This window comes from Grus americana, chromosome 25 (genome assembly GCF_028858705.1).
Source record: "Grus americana isolate bGruAme1 chromosome 25, bGruAme1.mat, whole genome shotgun sequence".
NCBI classification, from domain to species: domain Eukaryota; kingdom Metazoa; phylum Chordata; class Aves; order Gruiformes; family Gruidae; genus Grus; species Grus americana.
In genome coordinates this window covers 1,144,886-1,167,160 of record NC_072876.1, presented here as the reverse complement: position 1 = coordinate 1,167,160, position 22,275 = coordinate 1,144,886, and the positions used below count along the sequence as shown (strand labels likewise).

At 44.5% G+C, this 22,275-nt stretch overlaps 1 protein-coding gene across 2 annotated transcripts in view; it reads left to right on the top strand.

Annotated features, from left to right (window-relative positions):
* The window catches only part of LZTR1 (leucine zipper like post translational regulator 1), a 38,946-nt gene extending 17,208 nt beyond the window's left edge, over positions 1 to 21,738 (top strand). Inside the window, exons 10-21 of one of the 2 annotated variants that reach the window (XM_054803688.1) lie at positions 26 to 178; positions 5,817 to 5,927; positions 6,727 to 6,819; positions 7,770 to 7,865; positions 8,942 to 9,125; positions 11,957 to 12,126; positions 13,903 to 14,059; positions 15,518 to 15,644; positions 16,746 to 16,895; positions 17,111 to 17,216; positions 18,044 to 18,124; positions 20,929 to 21,738. In XM_054803688.1, coding sequence (XP_054659663.1) covers positions 26 to 178; positions 5,817 to 5,927; positions 6,727 to 6,819; positions 7,770 to 7,865; positions 8,942 to 9,125; positions 11,957 to 12,126; positions 13,903 to 14,059; positions 15,518 to 15,644; positions 16,746 to 16,895; positions 17,111 to 17,216; positions 18,044 to 18,124; positions 20,929 to 21,045 — 1,545 coding nt within the window. In that variant the 3' untranslated portion in view covers positions 21,046 to 21,738. The remainder of the gene's footprint in view (positions 1 to 25; positions 179 to 5,816; positions 5,928 to 6,726; positions 6,820 to 7,769; positions 7,866 to 8,941; positions 9,126 to 11,956; positions 12,127 to 13,902; positions 14,060 to 15,517; positions 15,645 to 16,745; positions 16,896 to 17,110; positions 17,217 to 18,043; positions 18,125 to 20,928) is intronic. The other variant, XM_054803687.1, reaches the window with a different exon arrangement.
* Positions 21,739 to 22,275: the final 537 nt, after the last annotated feature.

The window sequence follows — 22,275 nt, the reverse complement described above, 5'->3', positions numbered from 1 at the left end:
TGTTGTTTTTAAATCGTGTAACCAGGTGTCCCATCCAGAAGGGTCTGAGAGAGTATCTGCCCCAGAAGAAGCTCCCTCCTTGCCCTCAGAAGAATGTAGTTTTAGAAAATCTCAGGATGTATTTGGTTTAGATTTCGGCATAGCAACATTTAAACAGCCACCCACAGCAGACTCAGAGGTAAAGAAACACTTGGAAGTGAAAAAGACTTCAAAAATGCAAGTTAAATTTATTCCAGGAGAGAGAAATAAATTCCGGCCCTGTACATGCTTTTTTTCCTCCACTCCTTTTTACTCTCCTGAAATGTTTCTCTCCTTGAGCTATTTCAGCTTAAACTGTAATCTAAGAACCATTTAAACCTCGACTTTGTACATGTGAGTTCTAAATTGGATATAGAAAACTAGTATTGACCCCTGAGTTGAAACTATTAATTTGATTTAATCTTACTTTTACATTGATTCAACTTAATTTATTAAGGATGTCAAGTGAAGCTGAATATATTCCTGGTGAGGTTAAAATTTGAATCAGTTAGTTTATGTAGGGGTTTGCACAGGTTTACCTAAGTTTATTTTCAAGTATGTGGAATCAGCCCCAGAGATGATGCTTAGGGCTGTAATCTCAACTATTTGAATGATTGCTAGGTGCTCTAGCACAGGGAGAAGCAACACTAATGCACAGCTTTGTAAGTCAAATCAGAACTCCGATGAGCAGCACAGGACAAACGCAATTTGTGCTGTCTAGACAGGACACAGAGTGAGTTCTGAGCACAAGAAATGCAAAAAAACCCAAAAAACTGAAAAGCTTCTGAAATACTGGAATTTTGAAACCGATGGCTTGAATCATGCCGGCAGTGTGGAAGGGTATACTGAAAGGGAAGCAAAGGTGACTGATGAGATCTGCTTTTGAAAGCAAAAGATTCCAGCTTGAAAAGAGCCTCAGATGCAAATCTCATTAACCTTAAATAGAGAAAACACTTCAACAGATGAAATGAGGCAGTTTATCTCAGAGAGGGGTGCCAGCCCCGATCATCAGAGGTGTCAGGATTGAATCCAAAATTCTTTTTGTCAGGCACTGCTAATAAAGTAAGGAGATCACACTGATTGCGAGGTAAATATAGGATCTAGAGCTGACAAATACATTCAGACTAGCAGTGCATTGCAGTCTGTGATTTTTAGCGTTCTTGCATGCACTGGCAGTGAGAAGGACAATAGCACTTGGGATTCACACGCGACTATCTGGAGTTGCGCCAGCAGAAACCCTTACTGAAATGACAGTTACTGCAAATCGAGAGTATAGTTTTGCACAGATTATCTCACCTGCCGAACTGAAGATGTGTTTGCACAGCGCTGGTTTTAGGTAGCAGTTGTTACTATACCAGGAAGTATATAATAATTATACCATAGGTGTACTGGTGTGCCTTTATCATTAAGCATATCTAACACGGGCCTGGCTCTGTGGTGTAATGGCTCCATTTATCACTATAATCCTGGGTGCAATTCTCACCCTGTTATCTGGAATATTTACACTGAGGTACATCAGGGAAGGGTTGCCATCATCTGAAGAGAAGCGAAGACATGGGAGGACACGTCTGGTGCAGACAGCATTGGGAAAGCTCTTGTTCTCCCCTTGTGAAAACAGCCCATCTCAGCTGCCTCTGCACAAGCACACGTAGCATAGGAGATGGGAGGAATTACAAGGTCACGCACAGTTGCGGGGCTGTGACCCTGTTGGACATGGTCACACGACAGGTTGGGGGGGTGACAGACAGGGGTTGTGTTCCAGGCGAAGGAGTGCCCGGGGCTTTGCCTTGGGATGGGTGCTGAGCCAGTTGGGAGCTAACGGGTAAGGACCAAAGGATAGGCCACCAGGGGTGGCATTGGAAGGATTTTAGCTTCAAGTGGAACAATAAGCAGCAGGAAGAGAGTGCTGACTTTTAGCAATTTAGAACGTGGCCAAGTCTAAATGGAGTTTCATGGGACTGCAGAGAGACAGCAGTCTTACTACTGGCAGGAGTTTGGAACCTAACAAGGTGAAACACTGGGAGAAAAGAGGGCAAGAGGACATCAGAAGAAAACTGTCCAAAAAATCCACTGACAGATTCATAGCATGAAGTGTATGTTCACTACCTGGCAGCTGGTAAGCAGAAATCTGCACTTCTCCATATCAGATTCAGAGCCCTCGCAGCCAGACTTGGAATGCAGAAAGTACCAGAATAACGTTAAAATGCTACCCAGAGCAGGCAGCTGAAAGATATCCTGCAGACTGTGCGCATGCTGTTAGCTTACTGTAGTCTTTATGATCTCAGAAAATTAATACAACTTCTTTGAGCCTCTTTGCCAACTGTAAAATAAGGAGACCCAACACATTCCTATGTCACAAGCAGGATGTGGGATAGTTGCTTAGACTGTGCTTGTAAAAGACAGAAATTAGGATAAACGTGTTATATTGCAAAACAAAGGCTTAGTTTCACATTCGCCCTGCGCTGACTTTGTTCCTCTGACTGCAGGAGTTCCTAAGTGTAACCTTGGCTTTGCGTGTTAGGAGCAAGGAGTCACTCCCAAGTGATGGACTCATTGTCTAAGGCGGTTCTGATAATCTGCAACTTGTGCAGATGGATGGAGTACAAATATGCGGACCATCGGGAGAATTCATGCTGTAAGAGCAAGTATGACCCCACTGAAAAGCTGAAAGAGCTGGAGTTGCCTGGTTTCTGGTGGTAGGACAAGAGTTAACGTGATTAATGCTTAAATTGCAGCAAGGAAAATTCAGATAGCTTGAATAGGAAGAACATGGCGCACCTTTTTCTACCTACAAGATTATTTGTAGTAGAGTGATTGTGTTGAAATTGATTGGGTTTCTGTACGCTCTTTCAGTCTCTGACTGGGGAATGCGATCCAGTGGCTGCGACCCTGTAGTGCCTTTCAGGTTTTAGACAGGTTTGTTCTATTGTAGACCGTGATTCTTGTCCCACCTTTGCATGAACTGACCTTCTTGGGGTCTTATCACATCAGATTCGACTGGGTGCACTAGTGCGTGGGACATTATTTCATATCTGTTCCATATAAACTGCACCTGGGTTGAACATATTCAGCAGCTGGATTTGGCATCCTGGGAGACGCCCCAAAAAAAATTCAGGATAGGGCAGGGCAGGCTTTTGGCGTCTGGCACTGGTGGATGAGGAACACGGAGCCCATGCCTCTCCAACTGTTTATGCTCCTGAGCGCTATTAACTGTTTTGCCTTGAATATTTTCTTGAGGACTGAGCTGCCCTGGTTTGTACTGGGCCAGATCTTTTCTCTGGCCAAAGCCTTGGTCCTGGCAGGGCAGAGCATTGTTCTCCTTGAAGGTGGCATCAGTATCTCACCGCTTGGCAGGGTTGCCGTCACCGTGTGAGGGTTTGTGCTGGCTTGGATTCTGCTATTCTGATTCAGCAAAACAAATACACTGAAACCCTCAGCTGCACAATGTTTTGATGAACTGTATATGGCCTTCCTTTTTCTGGGCGATCCTTTCATATTTTACATTTCTTTATATGTATTTAAAAAGTAGAGTGGTTTGATTGCTTAAGTTACTTGTAAGTGACAAAGCTCTGGTTCCTTGACTGCTCTGGTACCAACCATTACAAACAAAAAATCATCATTATAACGTTTCTTACAGATCGTTTGAGTTAAATATGATGTGACTAGCAAGTATTGTGTTACTTGGTTAAATATTCAGATGATTCATGTTTCCTTTCTGGCACCAATTGTGAAAATGCTGTAAGTTTTTTTTGATTGAAAAAAATGTGGTTTTAAATACAATGGCTGCTTTTTAAAAGCAACTACTAGTGAATATTAAGAATTATTTCAATTAAAAACAAAGCTAAAGTATTATTTATTTAAAAAAACAGGCAGGAAAAATGACCTGAATAAGTATAAACCAGGTGGCCTGCATTTGATCTCTGACAGAACAGTCCTTTTTTTCTTTTTTTTCTGTTTTTTCTTTTTTCTTTTTTTTTGTTGTTGTTGTTGGGGGGTTTTTAGTTGGAGAGTCAATTGTAAGAACGGTATTATACTACAGCTAATATCAGCCCATCCACTTGTGTGGAAATGGGTCTTGGCAAGCAAACTTCATATTTCGCGATGAGGTTGGAGGTCCAGTTGGTAAAGGTCACTGATGTATTTTTAAACTACTATAATATGTTCGATTTTTTTCAGTCAGTACATCTTAATTAATGAAATTACTACTAAGAAGAAACAGAGGCCATATAAAATAGATTATATTTGACAGTAATCTCATCCTCTTTTGGAGAGCTATCGCGCAGGGGCCTAGCAGGAAGGTACTAATAGATCAATATTATTCCATAATTTTCCCATCACAGTATTTATTAGCACCAAGTTTAAAGTTTCTTTGATAAAGTATCCATGGAGGATGCCGGAGACAGATGGTATCTTGTTTATCCAGAGGAATCTAGGTGGCTTGTTAAACTGGTGTGGGCAAATGTGTGTTTTAAGGTGACCGAATCTGTGGTTTGTACATCTGAGGGGAAAAAAAACCCAACCAAAACCCCTTCAAGTTACTGCATGGGGGATTCTGTCCTTAAAAGCTGTAGTTTGAAGAAAAGAAAAAGTCATGGAAAGTCTGGTGAGTAACAAGCTAAATGAGACCGTTGTTTGATGCTGTGGTAAAAGGGATAATTCGGTGGTAATGAAAAATGCCAGTCAGCATGGTTTCCTGGAAAATATGTCTCTCCAGATAAACATAATCTTGTTTCGTGTCTGAGTTTACTTGAGTGGTGTCTATAAATATGTACCAGCAGAGAAGATTTCTTATACCAGAGAGTTTTTTATTTTGTAGGCAAACATTTAATGAGATTTGCTGCCTAGAAGAAAAAACAAGCCTGATCAAACTAGAGGAAAAAATGAAGTTAATATCACCACTTGAAGACTTTATGTGAGATATCTCAGTGAGATGTGCTAATTTAATCAGATACCTTTTGTGTAACATCAGAAGAAACGGGTAAAAGTGATGCGGTCTGTCCCATGCAGGAGGGTCACGGCAGCTTTGACTTGTGGTGACTCCTTCCTACTTCAAAAATCATCCAATTTTTGCAGTTCCACCGTGAAGTGCGTGTTGCGTAGGGCGGTGCGATCCCTCTGTCCTATAAATAGCTGAAGCTTCGTGCAGCGTGGGGTGGCTTTATTTTCTGTGGACCTGGCATGATGGAGAAAGGAGACTTGACTCCGTGGTGCCAGCTCTGTCAAGTCACCAACTTTGAGCTTCCGGAATGCAGAATCCGGCATTGCTGGGGGGGGGCTTCTGAGCCAGATGGTTCAGCCCCAGCAAGCTGTGCGGGAGGCGTGCGTTTGCAAACCTGGAGTTCAGTGTCCCGCTGGGATAGATGAGCATTTACCTTTTAAGTTCCCAACAATTACTCAGAATAAGCTCTGAGTTTGCACAGTGATCCCATTTGCAGAATCTGTTTATTTGTAGAAGTGCGTTTTATTTTCCTATGTAAAACTTAGTGTTGCGGCTGAGTTTGGTAAATGATCCATTTTGTAACTCTCATGATATGTAGAGCCCTGTGTATGTACGTTCTGACTAGAAAGTGCGATGAATAGGTGTTTTTAAACGTGACTGGAAAGTGTTTCTAGATACACTAGGAAACAATCCTAAAATATAATAAATATCAATCTCAGGGTGCAAGCAGTCGTGTCACTTCAGGCTACATTGATTTTCCCCTCTCACCATTGATCTGTTGCAGGTCCTTTTTCTTGGGAGAAAAAAAAAAGATGCTTTTATTTATTCCCTCACCTATTTTGTCCTTTTCTTTCCCTAGTTACCCAGTGGGAGACTCTTCCACGCTGCAGCTGTTATCTCAGATGCTATGTACATCTTCGGTGGCACGGTGGACAATAACATTAGGAGTGGAGAAATGTACAGGTTCCAGGTATGTCACTGATAAACATCCACACCAATTCTGCGTGAATCGTTCCAGCTCTGTCTCCAGATGTGGTGGAGTTTCTGATTTAGCTCGCCGTGAGCTTGATGGCTTTTGTTTTGCACCCTTCCCGCAGACAGCCTTTGCATTTCAGATTCAGCTGCCAAAAATTAATATATATCTTTAATATCTTTAGAGATATGTTATCTGGACAGCGATTTTGGTAAGGGCAAGCTCTCCGGTGCCGTCTAAAGTCCTAACAGAGCTCATGACAACTTATTTTGGCAAATTATTGCAACATGTACCAGAGGGGATTTGCCAGGATGTTTAACTGAAATTTGACCGTTCCTCTTCGTGTACTGTCAGGTTAAGGGTTCCTGGGTCAGAGCTTTTTGTATTGAAGTTTTATCTTCATGCAGCACTCCCACTCCTCCCAGTAACTATGGGAATTTTAAATTCAAGATACTCACACCAGCTCAATTCCCCCATACACTCAAGTTTATTTTCATTGCGTGAGACCCTCAGACGAGTCCTGAGAGCAGGTGAGACTTTGAGCCACCAAATCCTGAAACCTCCAAGTTGCGATGAGACACAATTCTTCCATGTTACTCCGTGTTATCTTTCATTACCCTCACCACAGAGGAAGCCCTTGCATGTGTTTGGTTGGTTTGCTTGTTATTTTCTACTTTATATACTACATTGAGGTCAAGTTAATAAGAAAATCCAGTAATATTATATGTAACTACAGGGCTTTTGGATATAGCCATTTGAAATGAATTCTGTCTTCTGTGGGGTTTTATTTTTTTAGTTTTCTTGTTACCCTAAATGCACTCTTCATGAAGATTATGGAAGGCTGTGGGAAAACAGGCAGTTCAGTGACTTGGAGTTTGTTTTGGGAGAGGTGAGTAGAATTTATTGAAAAGGTGCCAAGGGGGGTGTTACTGCGCGTGTAGCATGTTTGCTGGGAAAAAGCAAATTGTACAATGATTGTGCCAGAAACTTTGGGAATTAAATTTTAAGAGCAGCGTCATTGGTAAAAATGATGTCTGTCTGGTTTAGTAAGTTCCACTAATCCAGATAAACTTATGAAGCTGCAAAAGAGAAGAAACTTTTAATTTGAGAAGATCTGTGGATCACTGAGACATAACGCAAATTTTTCAGAGCACATTACATATAGTTGCAATATCAAAATGATACTACTGACCCTCGTACATCGAGGTCCCAACTGTCTCCTGGAAAGAGCCGGTCAGTGGTTTGCAGATCCATGTATCATTTCAGGAGCCGTTTTTAATTACTGAAATGAAATAGAATGAGAAAAAGCAGCACAGGGGAATGATTCTCTAGTAATGAAACAATTATAAAATTTTTAAAAGAACATGTTTTCTGAAGGAAGACATGAGAAATTTGAACCTGCGTTCTTTTTGCAAAATAAAAGTTATAAAACCACTTTGCAGAGATCAGATAACAGATCCTCAACAACAGATGAAATAGATTATGAAGAACAATAGCAAAAAAACATATTGTTGTTTTGAAAAGAGAAAATTAAACCAAAAATCAGATGCAACAGTAAGAAGCGGTATCTGTGACACTGAACCTACGCAACAGCTTCCACTCAGTGAACGTAACAAAGACTCTTCCCAAATGGTGTTTGCCGTTAGCCTTTAGGGAAAATAGGTGTTGAATTTCATCTGTGATGTGCAGAGCAGATGCAAGGTTGCCTTTGATTCTAACTTAAACTAAATGTATAGTAACCAGGAGTGCAGCCCGGGTTTCTCTGACTTCTGCCATCTGCCACCACCATGTGGTTTGGGAATAAAAGTTTAATACGTGTTATTCCTTTGCCTTTGACAGAAGGAAGAACGAGTCCGAGGGCATACCGCAATTGTTACAGCTCGCTGCAAGTGGCTGAAAAAGAAAATCATACAGGCAAGGGAGAGGTTGAAACAGGTGAGTATTTTAGAAAAGTAATCTTGTGGCAAGGTTATTCTGCCCAGTTTTGGAAATAAGGTTGTCAGGAAAATAATAATATCTGCTGAGAACGATGTGGGATCGGAGCAGCATCTGATGCATCTTAAGGAGCAAGTAAAATAAAGAGGATAGTTAGTATTAACATAGGCTACTGGATGTGTATCGGGCCAGGCGGGCAGCGTAGCATGGAGCAGCCAAAGTTAATCCAGTTATCTGGATTTGGCTGTATGGTTCTTGGGAGCTCTCAAAGCTGTCTGAGTTCTAATCTTGTGGAATAGCCCTGGGGAGGTGTGCATATCCCTCCCTCTGGGGAGGGTAGAAGCTGCATGTCATCGGGGGTGGCCCGCAAGGTTAGACAGATTAGAGGGAAGGCAGTGTTAAGGTTTTGAGGCTGGCTCTGTTCCCTTTACCTTAGTATTTCCTGGCTTTTTCCAGAGTTGAAGATCTGGTGCCTCTGCTTCATTGTCTATTAATTTTAACCACTTACAGCTTTTCAGTAGCAAGCATTTCACTGCTCTGAAGGAAGCGGTAGCACACAACCTGCAATAAGACATATGGATGCCTCGTTGCCCCTTAGTTAATCGCTTTGCCACCCCACAGCCCTCCATCTTCATTGGGAAAGGCTGTCAAAGTGAAACTCGAAAGTAACGAGTGGCTTAAAATACTTCTGTGCAGCGCTTTGAGCTCTGACTTTGCAAGGCAGGGGTCTGTGGAACCTGCTCCTGCATCTTCCTTCTCCAAGGAGAGATGCGGTTCCTGCCGAGGGCAGGAATGGGAGCTCAGTCGAATTCATTCCTCCCTTTTTCTGAGGTCTGCTTTTGACCTTTATCCAGGAGCTCACGTTTGTTCTGATCCATGTTTGTCACAGGATATGGAACAGTAAGTCTAAGACATATGAATTCCTTGTTATCTTGAAGATAATCTTGAAGATAAAGAGATCCTGGGTCTTGAAGAGTGTGCAGTCATGAGAAGGCTCTTTCCTCTGGTTTGATAGTAATGTGTGTGAGCCAACACAGCCTTGTTGCCATGTTTGAGTGTTTTTTCTGTCTCGTTAGAAATCAAAGCAAGATGTTGAAGACGAGGGACATTCGACATGTCAGAAGGTTGGGATTGGTGGGAATGTCAAGTTGTGCCGCCTGCAGCCGCTGCTGGAAGTGCCCATCCGAGAGGCTGAGGCGCAACCCTTCGAGGTGCTCATGCAGTTTCTGTATACGGATAAAATAAAATACCCTCGCAAAGGTAGGACAGCAGGATAAAAACCCACAAAACTAACAAATGGAGAGCAAACATGAATTTTGATACAAAGCAGGATCAAGCATTTGCAGATGATCAATCCTGCTCTAAGCACTTAATACTTACCTGAGATTAAAAAAAACAGAGGAGATTTCTATCAAAGCATACTAACAGTGCTTTATTTCTTCCTAATTCTTTTCAAACGTCAAGGCAAAGCAGGTTTTTGATCATTCCAAAAGGTGAAAAAAGCCCAAACAAACAAAAATGTCATGGTATTTTGAACATTACAGCAGTCTGCCTGGAAAGGACCATGTATCCTGGGGTGACTTATTTCCTTTTCCCAGTATTGTTTTTATCCATTGCAAACAGCCCACACAGAAAGGCAGAGCAAGCCAGTATTTATCATCTCTTCAGCAATCCAAAGGAATGCCTCAAGAAAGGAAAAATCCACTTGATGCATTCATTGAAGATCCCCAAGTTAAAAACACTTACAGGCTGGGAGGTAATAGCCAGAGATCTCTCGGCTCCCACACAGCAAATTTAACTCGTGGCCGCGTTTGAGTTGCTGAGGTCTGTTGGGCTGTTGAGGTCAGACTGGGTACGTGGGGAACTCCAGCTCGAGGGGCTGGGGAAGCTGCAGGCACGTGGCACAGTCAGGTAAAGTGACGTACGTCTGTCCTAATGCTGAAAGCTTTACTACCAGGATCTTCCATTTCTATAAAAGTAATCCTCAGGAGAATAATGATTTTTATGCAGTTGTCCCAAGGCTTTCCCTGCAAGGTGGCCTGTCTGAGAGCAAGCCTAATTAATGGGGACAAGAGAACCTTCGCATTGGCATCTGCTGACGTTGCTAGATCCCACTCTCAGCTGGTTCACTAATCCTCAGCATGCTCACTTCAGGACAGGATCAGACCAAGGGAAGGATATCATTACCCTCACCATAGAGAACGCCACAGTGACGAGTGGTGTTCCTCAGGGGTTGGTACTGGGACCGGCACTGTTTCACATCTTTGTTGGCGACATGGACAGTGGGATCAAGTGCACCCTCAGCAAGTTTGCCGACGACACCAAGCTGCATGGTGTGGTCAACACGCTGGAGGGAAGGGATGCCATCCAGAGGGACCCTGACAGGCTGGAGAGGTGGGCCTGTACGAACCGCATGAAGTTCAACGAGGCCAAGTGCAAGGTCCTGCACATGGGTCGGGGCAATCCCTAGCACGACTATAGGCTGGGCGAGGAATGGATTGAAAGCAGCCCCGAGGAGAAGGGCTTGGGGGTATTGATTGATGAGAAGCTCAATGTGAGCTGGCAGTGTGCGCTTGCAGCCCAGAAGGCCAACCGTGTCCTGGGCTGCATCCCCAGCAGCGTGACCAGCAGGTCGAGGGAGGGGATTCTGCCCCTCTGCTCCACTCTGGTGAGACCCCACCTGCAGTACTGCATCCAGCTCGGGGGTCCCCAGGACAAGACAGACATCGAGCTGCTGGAGAGAGTCCAGAGGAGGCCACAGAGATGATCCGAGGGCTGGAGCACCTCTGCTATGGAGACAGGCTGAGAGAGTTGGGCTTGTTCAGCCTGGAGAAGAGGAGGCTCCGGGGAGACCTAATTGCGGCCTTCCGGTACCTAAAGGGGCTACAGGAAAGCTGGAGAGGGACTGTTTATCAGGGAGTGTAGTGACAGGACAAGGGGGAATGGGTTTAAACTGAAGGAGGGTCAATTTAGACTAGATGTTAGAAAGAAATCCTTCCCTGTGAGGGTGGGGAGGCCCTGGCACAGGTTGCCCAGAGAAGCTGTGGCTGCCCCTGGCTCCCTGGCAGTGTTCAAGGCCAGGTTGGATGGGGCTTTGGGCAACCTGGGCTAGTAGACGGTGTTCCTGCCTGTGGCAGGGGGGTTGGAACTAGATGGGCTGTGAGGTCCCTTCCAACCCAAACCATTCTATGATTCTATGACCATATTGAGCTCTTCCTTTGTTACAGGCTTCCCAAGCAGTCTGCTACCCTTCCGAGCCCATCGGACGTTCTCCCTGGTCCATCCATTTCTGCTGGGATGCTCCAACAGCCCTGTCCTGACCATTTGTATTCCTAGTTGCTCCTCTTGGTTCAAAGAGCAGCACCTTGGGGATCCATCCAAAGGCTGAGCTAATAGAATTGGGCACGCTTATCAAATGGGATTTTCCAGTTAGACACAGGGAAGGCACGTGACGTGCAAGAAGGCTTTTCTTTGTCAAGAAGTAGTTACAGCAGATGGCCAGAGATGTCCTGTGAGGAAAGCAAAGGCTGTTGGGGGATTATTCCTTGAGTTGATGTCCCCATTGCAATGACCTACGAGGGTCCCCACTGCCTCTCTCTTACTTCAGCCCTCTCTTCTAGACTGGCCTCGGATCTGTACACACACAAGCACAGAGTGCCTTCATAAGGGTCTGTCAAAATCGGGGAGCTGATTGCTAATACTGCGTAAAACCCAGGGACTTCAGCAGAGCTGTTGGCAGCTGAGCACTTTGGAAAGTCGGGCTGCTAGCTTCGGAGCTTGTCAGAGTTTTTAGAGACTTCACTTTCTTTTGTGGGTTTTGAAAAATTGTGATCCAGATTGTCACAAAATCTTTGCCCAAAAAATCTTTTGGGGTGGCCATTTCATGCCTCAGTTTTGAAACTCCTTTTTTAGTATCAATTCAGGTTTTGTCTAACCAGCAATGGAATTGGTTTTTCCCTATATAAAATACTCCAGTCGCTGCCCATCCTACCATTCCGAATGCTCAGGTTGATGTAAAAAGAAATACTTTGAGAAAGATTCTTCTTTTTGTTCTGTGAGCTCTCCAGCATTTTTCTCTCTTGTAATTTCAGGCCATGTGCAGGATGTGTTACTTATTATGGATGTATACAAACTAGCTTTAAACTTCAAGCTCTCTCGACTGGAACAGCTCTGCCTTCAATATATTGAAGCATCCGTAGATTTGCAGAATGTGCTCATTGTGTGTGAAAATGCTAACAAGCTTCAGCTGGATCAGCTAAAGGTAATCGCGTTTTGCATACAAAGTAACTGATAGGAAATTTAAAAAATAAAAATCTGTGTAATTAATGTTTTGCAAAAGCTATTGGCTTTTGCAAATTCAGTTCTTACCTATATTTATAGCTGCTTGAGCATATGTTAGTGTGGATTGTCCTGCAGTTGCTCATGAATATTATGTAGGTTTTTTTCTAGTGTCATATTTTTGCATATCTGCCCTGTAGGATGTAAAGGGCAGAGTGACTTTGGGTCTCCATCAATTCACTCTCACTGCAGCAAGATGGAACCAGTGCGTTTTCTGGTCCCACTGTTTTATACAGAAACTGCAAACAGACCTGGTCTCATGAAAAAACCTGAATTCTGTCTTCATGCCTTTGATCTGCAAAACACTCTACTGAAAAACAGAATGTATCTGCGATTCTCTGTATGTAGTGGGTCAAGGGCTTTTAGGCATTTGCTGGAAGTCATGGTAGAGTCTGTACCCCCAGGCTTCAGACTGGGATTTGCTGCGATGGTCTGGTTCCCACCAACAGTGGCCAGAGCCGATTCTGCTTAAACCTGCAGAGAAGCAACTCCTCTACCCAAGTCCAGGAGTCAGTGCAAGCTCGTGCAATGCCTACCTGAGTGGTGCACGTCCGTGGGCCACATAGCTGACGGCTGTGAGCAAAGCAGGGCTGGAGAAGCCAGCGTGCACCGGCACTCCCTCGGGCACTCTGTGCACTGCGTTTGGGCAAAGGAAAGGCATCCGGGAGGGCAGCAGCGGGGTCAGCAGCAAGGATGTAGATGCTGGCACAGCCTTTGGTGCATAGGACCATGATGGCATTAGCTGCCCAAAAGCTCCAGCGAGTGTCTCTGCATTGGTGGATCGAGTGCCACTAATTTCAGATCAGCCAGCTACCTCCTCCTGCCTTAGCTACCAGCAGGGAAACGGGCTCTGCCACGTAACTCCACACAAGGTCAGGATCGCCTGGAGTTGGCATCCTGTCATCTCAAGTGTGTGTTAGTCCTCGTGGGTAGGTGCCATCTGCAGAAGGCTGCTCTTTCTGGCATCCTAGCCATTGTTTAAAAGATTTTACAGATGAGTCCTCGACAGATCCCTTTGGATCCCAGGTGAAATAACTTGGCAGAAAATGGACAGTAGTAATGATTCTTGGGGTGAATTTTGCACTCATCTTCTGGTGAGCTGGTATAGATTATATTTTTTGCTTATTAAAGTGCCCTGAGGGAAAGCCTCGGTTCACACTGGCAAACGAAGTGCCATTTTTTGTCCCTTTAACTTTTCAGCATTAGGTCTGGTTCATTTGTCACCTTTCCACCACATTGTTTTTTCTAGCAATTTTGTCATACAAAAACCTACAAGAGCTCTCTCAGACTGTTTGCAACCTTTACAGAAAAGGGTTTGCAATCCTACTTTTGGTATCTAATTGTATAAAGAATTATTATAAGATAGCAACCAATCTTAGTTAGCTCCGTGAGGTTTTCGGCATCTCCTGAGATTCCTATTTTAGAAAGCTTCAGAGCAGACAATTATCTTTTCCTTGTTATTATTTCTTAGTCAGGTTTTTCTAGATGCTTAGAATTGTCCTGAATTTCCTGTGCAAGAAGGGACCCCGAATGGTGACTTAGTAAGGAGGTCATTGTGTGATAGTTCCAGCTGCAGGATCCACGTGGAGGGTGGTAGGAAAAGGAACACGTGTAACATGGTAACATTTATGTGATGCTGGAGGATGACTTCATACTGTAAACTGTAATTTTTGTATTAATATTGTGGGGTTTTTTTAAGGAACATTGCCTGAACTTTGTGGTGAAGGAATCCCATTTTAATCAAGTAATAATGATGAAGGAGTTCGAGCATCTTTCTTCATCCCTCATAGTGGAGATCGTACGGAGAAAGCAGCAACCTCCTGTTCGAACACACTCCGATCAGCCGCTTGACATTGGTAATTTTTATGCTTTATAAAGTAGTTAGTTGTGCTGGTTTTGCATTGCTAATGGTTTGTTTAGCCTGGGAAACAGCCTGAGAAGTAGGCCACTGCAGACCACTGGTTCTCCAGCTGGTATAACTGTGCTTAAGCTGTTTCCCAGGCTAAGGGCATGCCGGTTTTTTCCCAGGGAGCTTCAATCAGAACAGTCTCCCCATCAAAACACATGAAAGGTCATGTTAAATAGTCACGTTCTTGCAACAAAATATCCTGATCTTTTCAGAGAGAGATGGGGCAGAAGTGACAGAAGGGTGTAAAGAATGATTCAAGGAAAAGGCAGTGGACATGCAGTTTAAATGGACTAGAAGGTAACGAAGCTGAGTGGGGAGTTGGCCTGCTCATGGGTTTTAACCAAAGAGGAGCAGGAGAAGGAGATCTTGTGAGCAAGCCACTGCTGACAAGGTTGACCTTTGTGTGTGAGAGAGAAAGAGAGAAGCATGGAAAAATTAACCAAGAAAAAGAAAAGTTAATGGAAGAAAGGAACAGAAGGTAGGGAGGAGAAGACTTTGAAAAGATAAATAACCTGCACTAATGGTCATGCCTTTCATTTTCAGTCTGTGATTGTACTGGAGGAAGATTTGATTTACAGTTCTATTACGGAATTCATCAAGGACTGATTTGGGACTAGTGTTATTCAAGATTTTATCATCCTGACACACAAAAAAAGGAATGTAATAATGAAATTTGCTGAGGCCACAAAGTTCAAAGGCATTGCCAGTGTTGATTTGGAATACTGCACAAAAATAATCAGGGACTGGAGAGAAAGATGGGGAAGCCAGTCCTGGAAGGTCAAGCAGAAAGCCTTTGGCTGGCATTTGTCCCAGGGAGCAGGGAGGTGCACCGCCCAGAAGATGGCATAGCCAGCTTCTATATCCAGAGCTGGAATGGTGCGAGAGACCCAAACATCAACAAATTAAAAGATGAAGTTTGAAAACATGAGTGAGTTTGGATCAGACTTGAATGTGCTCTACTTCTTAGTTATTTTGTATTTTCAAAGGTTAATTAAAATGTTGGATAGAAGAAGCCTTTATTGAGGATTTGGGAAAGCTTTTTCATTAAGAGACAAAATTTTATATTCCTGGTGGTTGGAAATAATGAAGAGGGTGGGGAAAAATCAGATTTCTTTATCTATGGAGACCACCTTTCAGTATGGCCACTGCCGGTGTTTGCTGTCAGCGGTTTGAAAGCAGAGCTGCCAGGTTTGTTTCTGGGATGGGCAGTGAGTAATGGATTGTGATGGGGAAGGCTGAAGCTCGTTTTGCTCCAAGATCCTGAGGAAGGCCCAGCCTCAAACTCACCCCAGGGGTCCCAAAGGAAAGAGGGGCTGGAGCTGTGGCTTGGCCATATATTAGTTTGATAGTACCTGGTCACCTGGAACTGTCGTGTCTTTAACGATTTCATTACATTAACTTTCAGGAACATCTTTAATTCAGGACATGAAGGCTTACCTAGAAGGAGCTGGGACTGAATTCTGTGATATCATCCTTCTCTTAGACGGCCACCCGCGGCCAGCCCATAAAGCAATCCTAGCAGCGCGCTCCAGGTGAGTTGCTGTTTTCTAAAACTCTAACAAATACTTTAGGTGTAAAACGCAGTGTTGTGCAATCTGTGGTCGGCTTGCCTTTTTTAGAAGACAGGGACGAATTTTGTATCCACAACGTGTAAGGTGCAGCTTTACTCAGTGAGTGTAATAGGCCTTTCAGCAACAGTGATTAAATTTTTTTTTTTTTTTCAATTTAATACCCAGCAGGGAAAGATAGGAGGAAATTAAAACTATAGAGATTCTGTCAAGGATGTGTAAGAAGCTGCACTGCAAGACAAAGAGTCTGTAAAATCACAGGAAGGGAAAAAGGCTGTAAAGCATAAGGTGGTTTCAGTGAAGTGGAAAGGAGCAGATGTCACTGAGGTCAGAAAAAGTCTTCGGAGGGTGAACATCCATTTTGAATCGTGTGAAGCTTGAATCTTTCTCACTTGCTGATATTTAAGACTGGGTATGAATAAGCACAACAAAACCCAGTGCATAACAGAGACTAGATTCTTCCCGTACTTTGTTGCAGAGGCAGGTAGCTCGCCCTTGTGAAGATGGGTGCTGTTCTCCCTCCTCAGGACATGGGTGAAGTGGATTTGTCCTTCGCTTGTGTGTTCTGTGTACCTGCACCTTTATGTTCTGCCAAATATTAAGTGTTCACATAAAATTTCTACCTCAAATACTGTCACAATTTTTTCCCAGTCCCAGTAATAATATTCAGTATTAGTTACCGTGATATTGTACCAGAAGCATTTCACAGCTCTTAAAACAACCCTGCATGATTGGCAGCCTGTAGATACCAAGGAAATTCATAATGCTTTAAGCTCTCTGCTGGGTCTTATGCAAATTAGGTGAAAATGAAAGCACCATGTGTCCTAATTTTCAAGAAACAGAGACAAATTTCAGGTAGTGCTGATGGAAATTAGGGGGATTTTATTTTGAGTCCTCTCACAGGCAGACATATATGAAACAATAATTTAGCAGTGGTTTTGCCCAGGTTGCCACCTGAATTTTCTTCTTTGGAAGCTGCAGTGCTTGCTGGCAGCCTTTGAACAAGACTGGCTTAAAGAATCTGTCTTGCAGAATGTGTTACATCGCTTTTATTTCCTTTTCCAGTTACTTTGAAGCCATGTTCCGTTCCTTCATGCCAGAAGATGGGCAAGTGAATATTTCTATAGGTGAAATGGTTCCCAGCAAGCAAGCATTTGAGTCTATGCTTAGATACATTTATTATGGAGAAGTAAACATGCCTCCTGAAGACTCCCTGTATCCTTAAATCTAAAGTAACTGAAGGATCTGTCCAAAGTTGCACGTACAGCAGCTCACCTTCCGTTTGCTCTAGATTGCCAGGCACAACCTGGGAGGATTATTTGTCAGGGTTGCATTAACAGGCACTGCATTTTAACTTCTGCCATCAGTTTGTATTTACAATCAGTGCTGTTACCTTTGCTTCATGTTTTTTTCCTTAATGAGATGAATAGCTACCTCTTTGCTGCACCTTACTATTACGGCTTCTCCAACAACAGACTACAAGCCTATTGTAAGCAGAATCTAGAAATGAATGTCACAGTGGAGAACGTACTCCAGGTAATTGTCCCCAAGCAGCTTTAATTAGTCGCTAGGCTTAGATACAGGAAAGCTAAAGGGTCCGTCCAGTGGATACCCCCGGTGCCAGCCAAGCTGACATCTGCTGGGGCTGCACAAACCCTTCTGATGGCCATGGCCCTGCGTGGTTAACACGTTCAGGAGCGCAGCCTTCGGCGGTTTTGTTTCCTTATCTGCTTTTTGTGTCGCTAGTGCTCCTGGGCTGAAGTGTTTAGCAGCTATTGCTCAGCTGGCCAACAGGATGTTCCTCCTGAGCTCCTCATCCCCTGTTGTCGACCAGTGTTTCTAAACATCTTTTCAAGATGTGTCATGTGCTCAGCACTCAACTTCAGACCCTTTTTCGGTAGACATTTGTACTAGGGCAAACGGTGATGTGCAGGTGACGTTAGTCTTGTTTTATCAGTAATGCTGACAGGATCTGGCAATTAAGGTTTAAGCTAACAAAAAATATTCTGTGATGAGAAAGCCTGCGATGCATCTACTAGTAGGCAGACCGAACCCTCTGCAGCACGAGCAGAATCAATTCCAGCGTTTAACTGCTTTTGGCTCTTGCCACTCTCGCTGGGGCACTTCAGGGAACCTGACTCTGAAGCAGATTTGCAGCTTCCTACTGATTATCTCCTGAGGACTCCATACATTTTAAATCCAAGTTTTATTTTTGAATAGTTCAGAAAAGATTCAGGTTTGTAATGAAAAATAGAGATGTTTCCCGAGCTCAGAGGAATTACCTCCTCTGAGTCAGAACAGTGTGTGTGCACTGTACAGCTGAGCTATGCAGAAGGAAAATCACATCACTGCTTTTCCTGTAGATTTTAGAGGCAGCTGACAAGACCCAGGCCCTGGACATGAAGAGGCACTGCCTGCACATCATCGTTCACCAATTCACCAAGGTTGGTTGCATCTTTTTTGGGGCTTTTGAGAGCTGCTGTCCTCTGTCGCTGCGCTGGTTAGACACATTAATATAGGAACCCATTTCATTCTTTCTCATGAGAGACAGCTGAGAGCTGGCTGCGTGTTACTGACGCTCACTGACAAGTCTGCTAGGCATGCTTTTCACACCAAAAATAAATGAAAGACTGGAACAGCCTAGTCTGGAAAGGTGAAGACCTTCCAAAGCAGAAGTTACCCAGAATTGCTTCCATTTCCACTTGTTCCAGCTGTTAATTTTGTGCCATGCCATCACTGGGTTCTCATGTGTATAGCAAGATAAGTTTGTTATTTATTGAGGGCACAAATCTCTCTTTCACTAGCAGTTACGAGTGTGCTCTTCATATTTCTCTTGAAGTATTCTCTGTCATAGATGTTATATTGCCATGTGCTCCAAAGGCGAATTACCATGTCCTGGCTGGGCTTCCTGCAGTTTCCACATTTTGATACGTGGGATGATGTATTAGTGATGGGAAAGGTCAAGAGCCTGATGTGCTGATATTCCTGTCCTCACTTGAGAGAATAACGGTCTTGTCATTTAGTTGTTCCTACGAGATGTGATCCATCCATGAGAGTTTCTCAGCATGTCCCCAGTTCATCGCACAACTTATTAGCATTGTTGAAATTGGTAGATAAATCATAGGAGTTGGGATTTCTGGATGCTACACACTTATTGATAATAATCCCCTAGTTAGTATTCAAGTAGCTCGCGCTCTTTTGTATATTTAAACTCACAATCCTCCCGCTGCTGCCCATGGAGAAGGAGAGCACTGCCAAGTCCGGTTTGTATCTAGAGATGAGACAGAGGGAGGTGTTCAGGCCCTTTAATAAATGCCTGAGTTGCCCAAGCGTAATGCATTTCACAGTCAGAAATACCTGAAAATGCATAAAAAGCTTTGAGAGCGGAGCCAGCATCCAGGAATTGTGCTCCCAGTGGAGAGTCCCCAGCGTGAGGTTGCAGCTCCTGCCTTCATCTTACGTGTTTTCTTCTGGGCTCGTGAATCCTGCAGAGCGGCCCAACCTCGGCAGGGGACGGGGAACGGTCCCACCACGGGTTACAGGATAGCCCGGAGGCTGGGACATCTCCTGGGCCTTGGGTCAGTGTGTTACAGACCCCGAGAGCTGAAATCTCACGATCTCAACTTCCCAATGGAGGCCACAGGAAGATAAACGGGTTGGCGCGATTCTCACCAGAACGTACTAGAGGGAAATGAATATTGCGACATGTCAGAAAAAGAGATTTGAACTGAAGGGCGTTACTCAGTTGTACTCCACTAACCAGAATATGTGGAAATGGTTTCTATTTGAACTGTTGACTGTTAGAACAGTTTTCATCAAAAAGTGGCTGGAAGACTGTCAAGCAGATGTGCACAAAGAAATCTTAATTATGCAATGTTTTTCTTTGGCCTGAGAGGCTTCAGTGTGTGATTTTTGGCCCAGCACTGAGTGACTCTGTGCGGCTGGGCAGGAGCGCTTGCCGTTCTGCTCAGAGCCACGGGCTCTGAAGGGTGATTTGTTCTACCCGCGCGAGCCCAGCAGGTCGTCAAGGGTTAGGCAGGCTGGGTGTGCGGCCGTTGGGATCTCCTCTTCCTCCAGCTTGATCAACGCTGTTCTCGATTTGGATTGTTAAGGAGTTTTCCCCACAGTAAGAATATTAATTGAAGAGCTGTTCCCAGAGGTTCGCTAGTTTGGGCAATGTGTTTTTAGGCTCTTGTGCGTCAGTATTGTGCAAAAGGCCTAATAAAACTGCTGTTCTGAAGTGTTTGTACTGACACCCTGATCTGTTCCTCCGCAGTGCGTGCCTCGGTGCAGGATTCCCACCCGTGTTAAGGGGGGCTCTCTTTCCCTCCCAGTCCTCGCAGACCCTTATTTTGGGGATATTACTTGAAGCACATGTCCTGGGCTCTTTCTGAAAGTGTACTCAGCCATTTCCTTCCTGGGTTTCAAAAGGTGCTCGGGAGATCTTTATTCTTTAGCGCAGCCAAGCTTCTTAGAGTGAGGTGATAACCTTTTATTAGATCAGTTAACACAGGTTGGGTACATGGTCAGGCTTTTAGGCAGGGTCTGCCTTCAAGGCTGGGCAGGGGTGTTAATAACTAGAAGAAGGGATCACTGGCTTGTTACTATGAGGTTGTGGAGAAGGAAGGAATCTGTAGAGCTCCTTTCTGATGACAGTTGAGCTTCTGAACAGTCTAAGAGCATGAAGTTTGTTGTAGATTCTCATATATCTGACGTGGCGAAGGTTTTTGTTGGCTAGTGCTCCAGTGACCTGCTTTGACTGCGGGAGGCATGCCAGCAGAACCAGCAGGGACACTAGGCACGACCTCTCTTTAGGAGCACACGGAAGCGGGGAGATCAGGTCTGAAGTCACGTGCTCAGTAGAAACACCCGCACTTCAAAGGTCCGGGCTGTGCCGGTGCCCAGCTTTGCTTTTAGGAAAGTGCTTAGTCGGCATCCATTAGCAGCAGAGTCGTCAGTATAAACAGTAATTACTCTCCTTTCTCAGAGAGGCAGTGCTGGGGTCAGCTTTCCTGCCGTCCTCCGTTCCCATCCCCTCCACACAGCAGTCTGAAGCTGGGTTGTAAGCGCAGGAAGTCGTGACGGGAGCCCCGTCCTCTGCAGCCCGGCTCCTGACTGATTTCACGCCGTACGTGCCCAGCGTTGACTTGCCTGACCTGCGTGTTCCACATGGGCTGGCAGGGGTGAAACGGTGATTTGGGGAGGGTTTTAATTTCTTTCTGTTTTTTCTGTTCTGTTTTCCTTGAAGGTCTCCAAGTTGCCAAATCTCCGCTCCCTAAGTCAGCTCCTCCTCCTTGACATCATAGAGTCATTAGCTAACCACATATCAGACAAGCAGTGCGCAGAGCTGGGCTCAGACATATGACATGCTTTGGTAATCAAACTTTTCGTTTGTTCCTCAAAAAAAACCTAGCACTTTACGGCTGACTCTCTTTTTTACCATTCCATACTGAGCTGCTCAGAGCGTCTGCACAACATAGCAGGCAGCCAAGAGGAGCACGGACGGCTCACTCTCCCCTGGATTGACTTGGGTTGTACCTTTGTGGAGAAGGGTTTGGTCTCTGTTACGCAAATGTAAAATTAAAACATTACAGGAATGAATTTATTCCACGTGGTTTTAGGAGTAACTAAGTTCAGAATCAAGCCCATTATTACTTTTATACTGTAAAATAAGAGTCATGAGTAAGAGAGTCATTAATACTTTGAAACACAGTATTTAAATAATAGTATTTAAAGAACTTCAGCTGACACAGCCAGGGGCTGTAAGGGGAAGTCAGATACAACAAAACTGGAAACAAAGCGCGTGGTGTTGGCGGCGAGGCTGACCGCTGGACCAGAATGTAGTGACTTTTCAGAGACTCTCCGTGGTGTGGTTTAAAAGATAAGCCCTTTTGCAACTGCCTCGATTGGTGGGCTGCAGGAGTCCAGACCTGTGCTCCGCAACAGGTCAGACTAGAAGATTACAGCGGGCCTTTCTGACCATCAAATCCATTAATCCTGTCTCGCTAAGCCTTTCTAAATCAATTTATTAATAAAGAGTTAACATAATCTCCCAGCATTTCATGATTGACTTGGCTTTCATTTTGGAAAAAATTAAGCAAAAAGAGCTCCGAGCTTGATGAAGGTGACTTGGTTAAAAATAAGTGTGCTACATCTTGTTACTAATTTTACGCTGAAGCGTCTTCATTAGTCGTTGACTTTGCAGGAAGGTGAATGAAGGCAGAGCGCCCTTCCCAGCCAGTTCCGAAGCAGCTGCTGTTCCCTCCTGGTTGCAGCTCCCCGCCGTGCTGGATGCCCCTGCCCTGCAGAGGGGGAGAGGAGCTTTGCCTCTCCCCAGCTGCTGAGTGAAACAGCTTGGGTGGGGAGCGTAGGGGATGAGCTGGTGTTGGCGAAATGCCTGCAGACAGACCTGCTCCCCAGCCCAAGAGCCACCAAGGCAGCCCAGAGGGAGTGACACAGCAGCTGAGAATCAAAATCCTGTCCTGCCTTAGGCTGCGCCAGTTGGCAGAGGTGAAGCAGAAGGCAGCGCTGAGACAGTGCTGCGCTCTGCTTGGCCGTTCAGAATGGCAAGAATTGGCTCGAGCTGGAGCGGTGG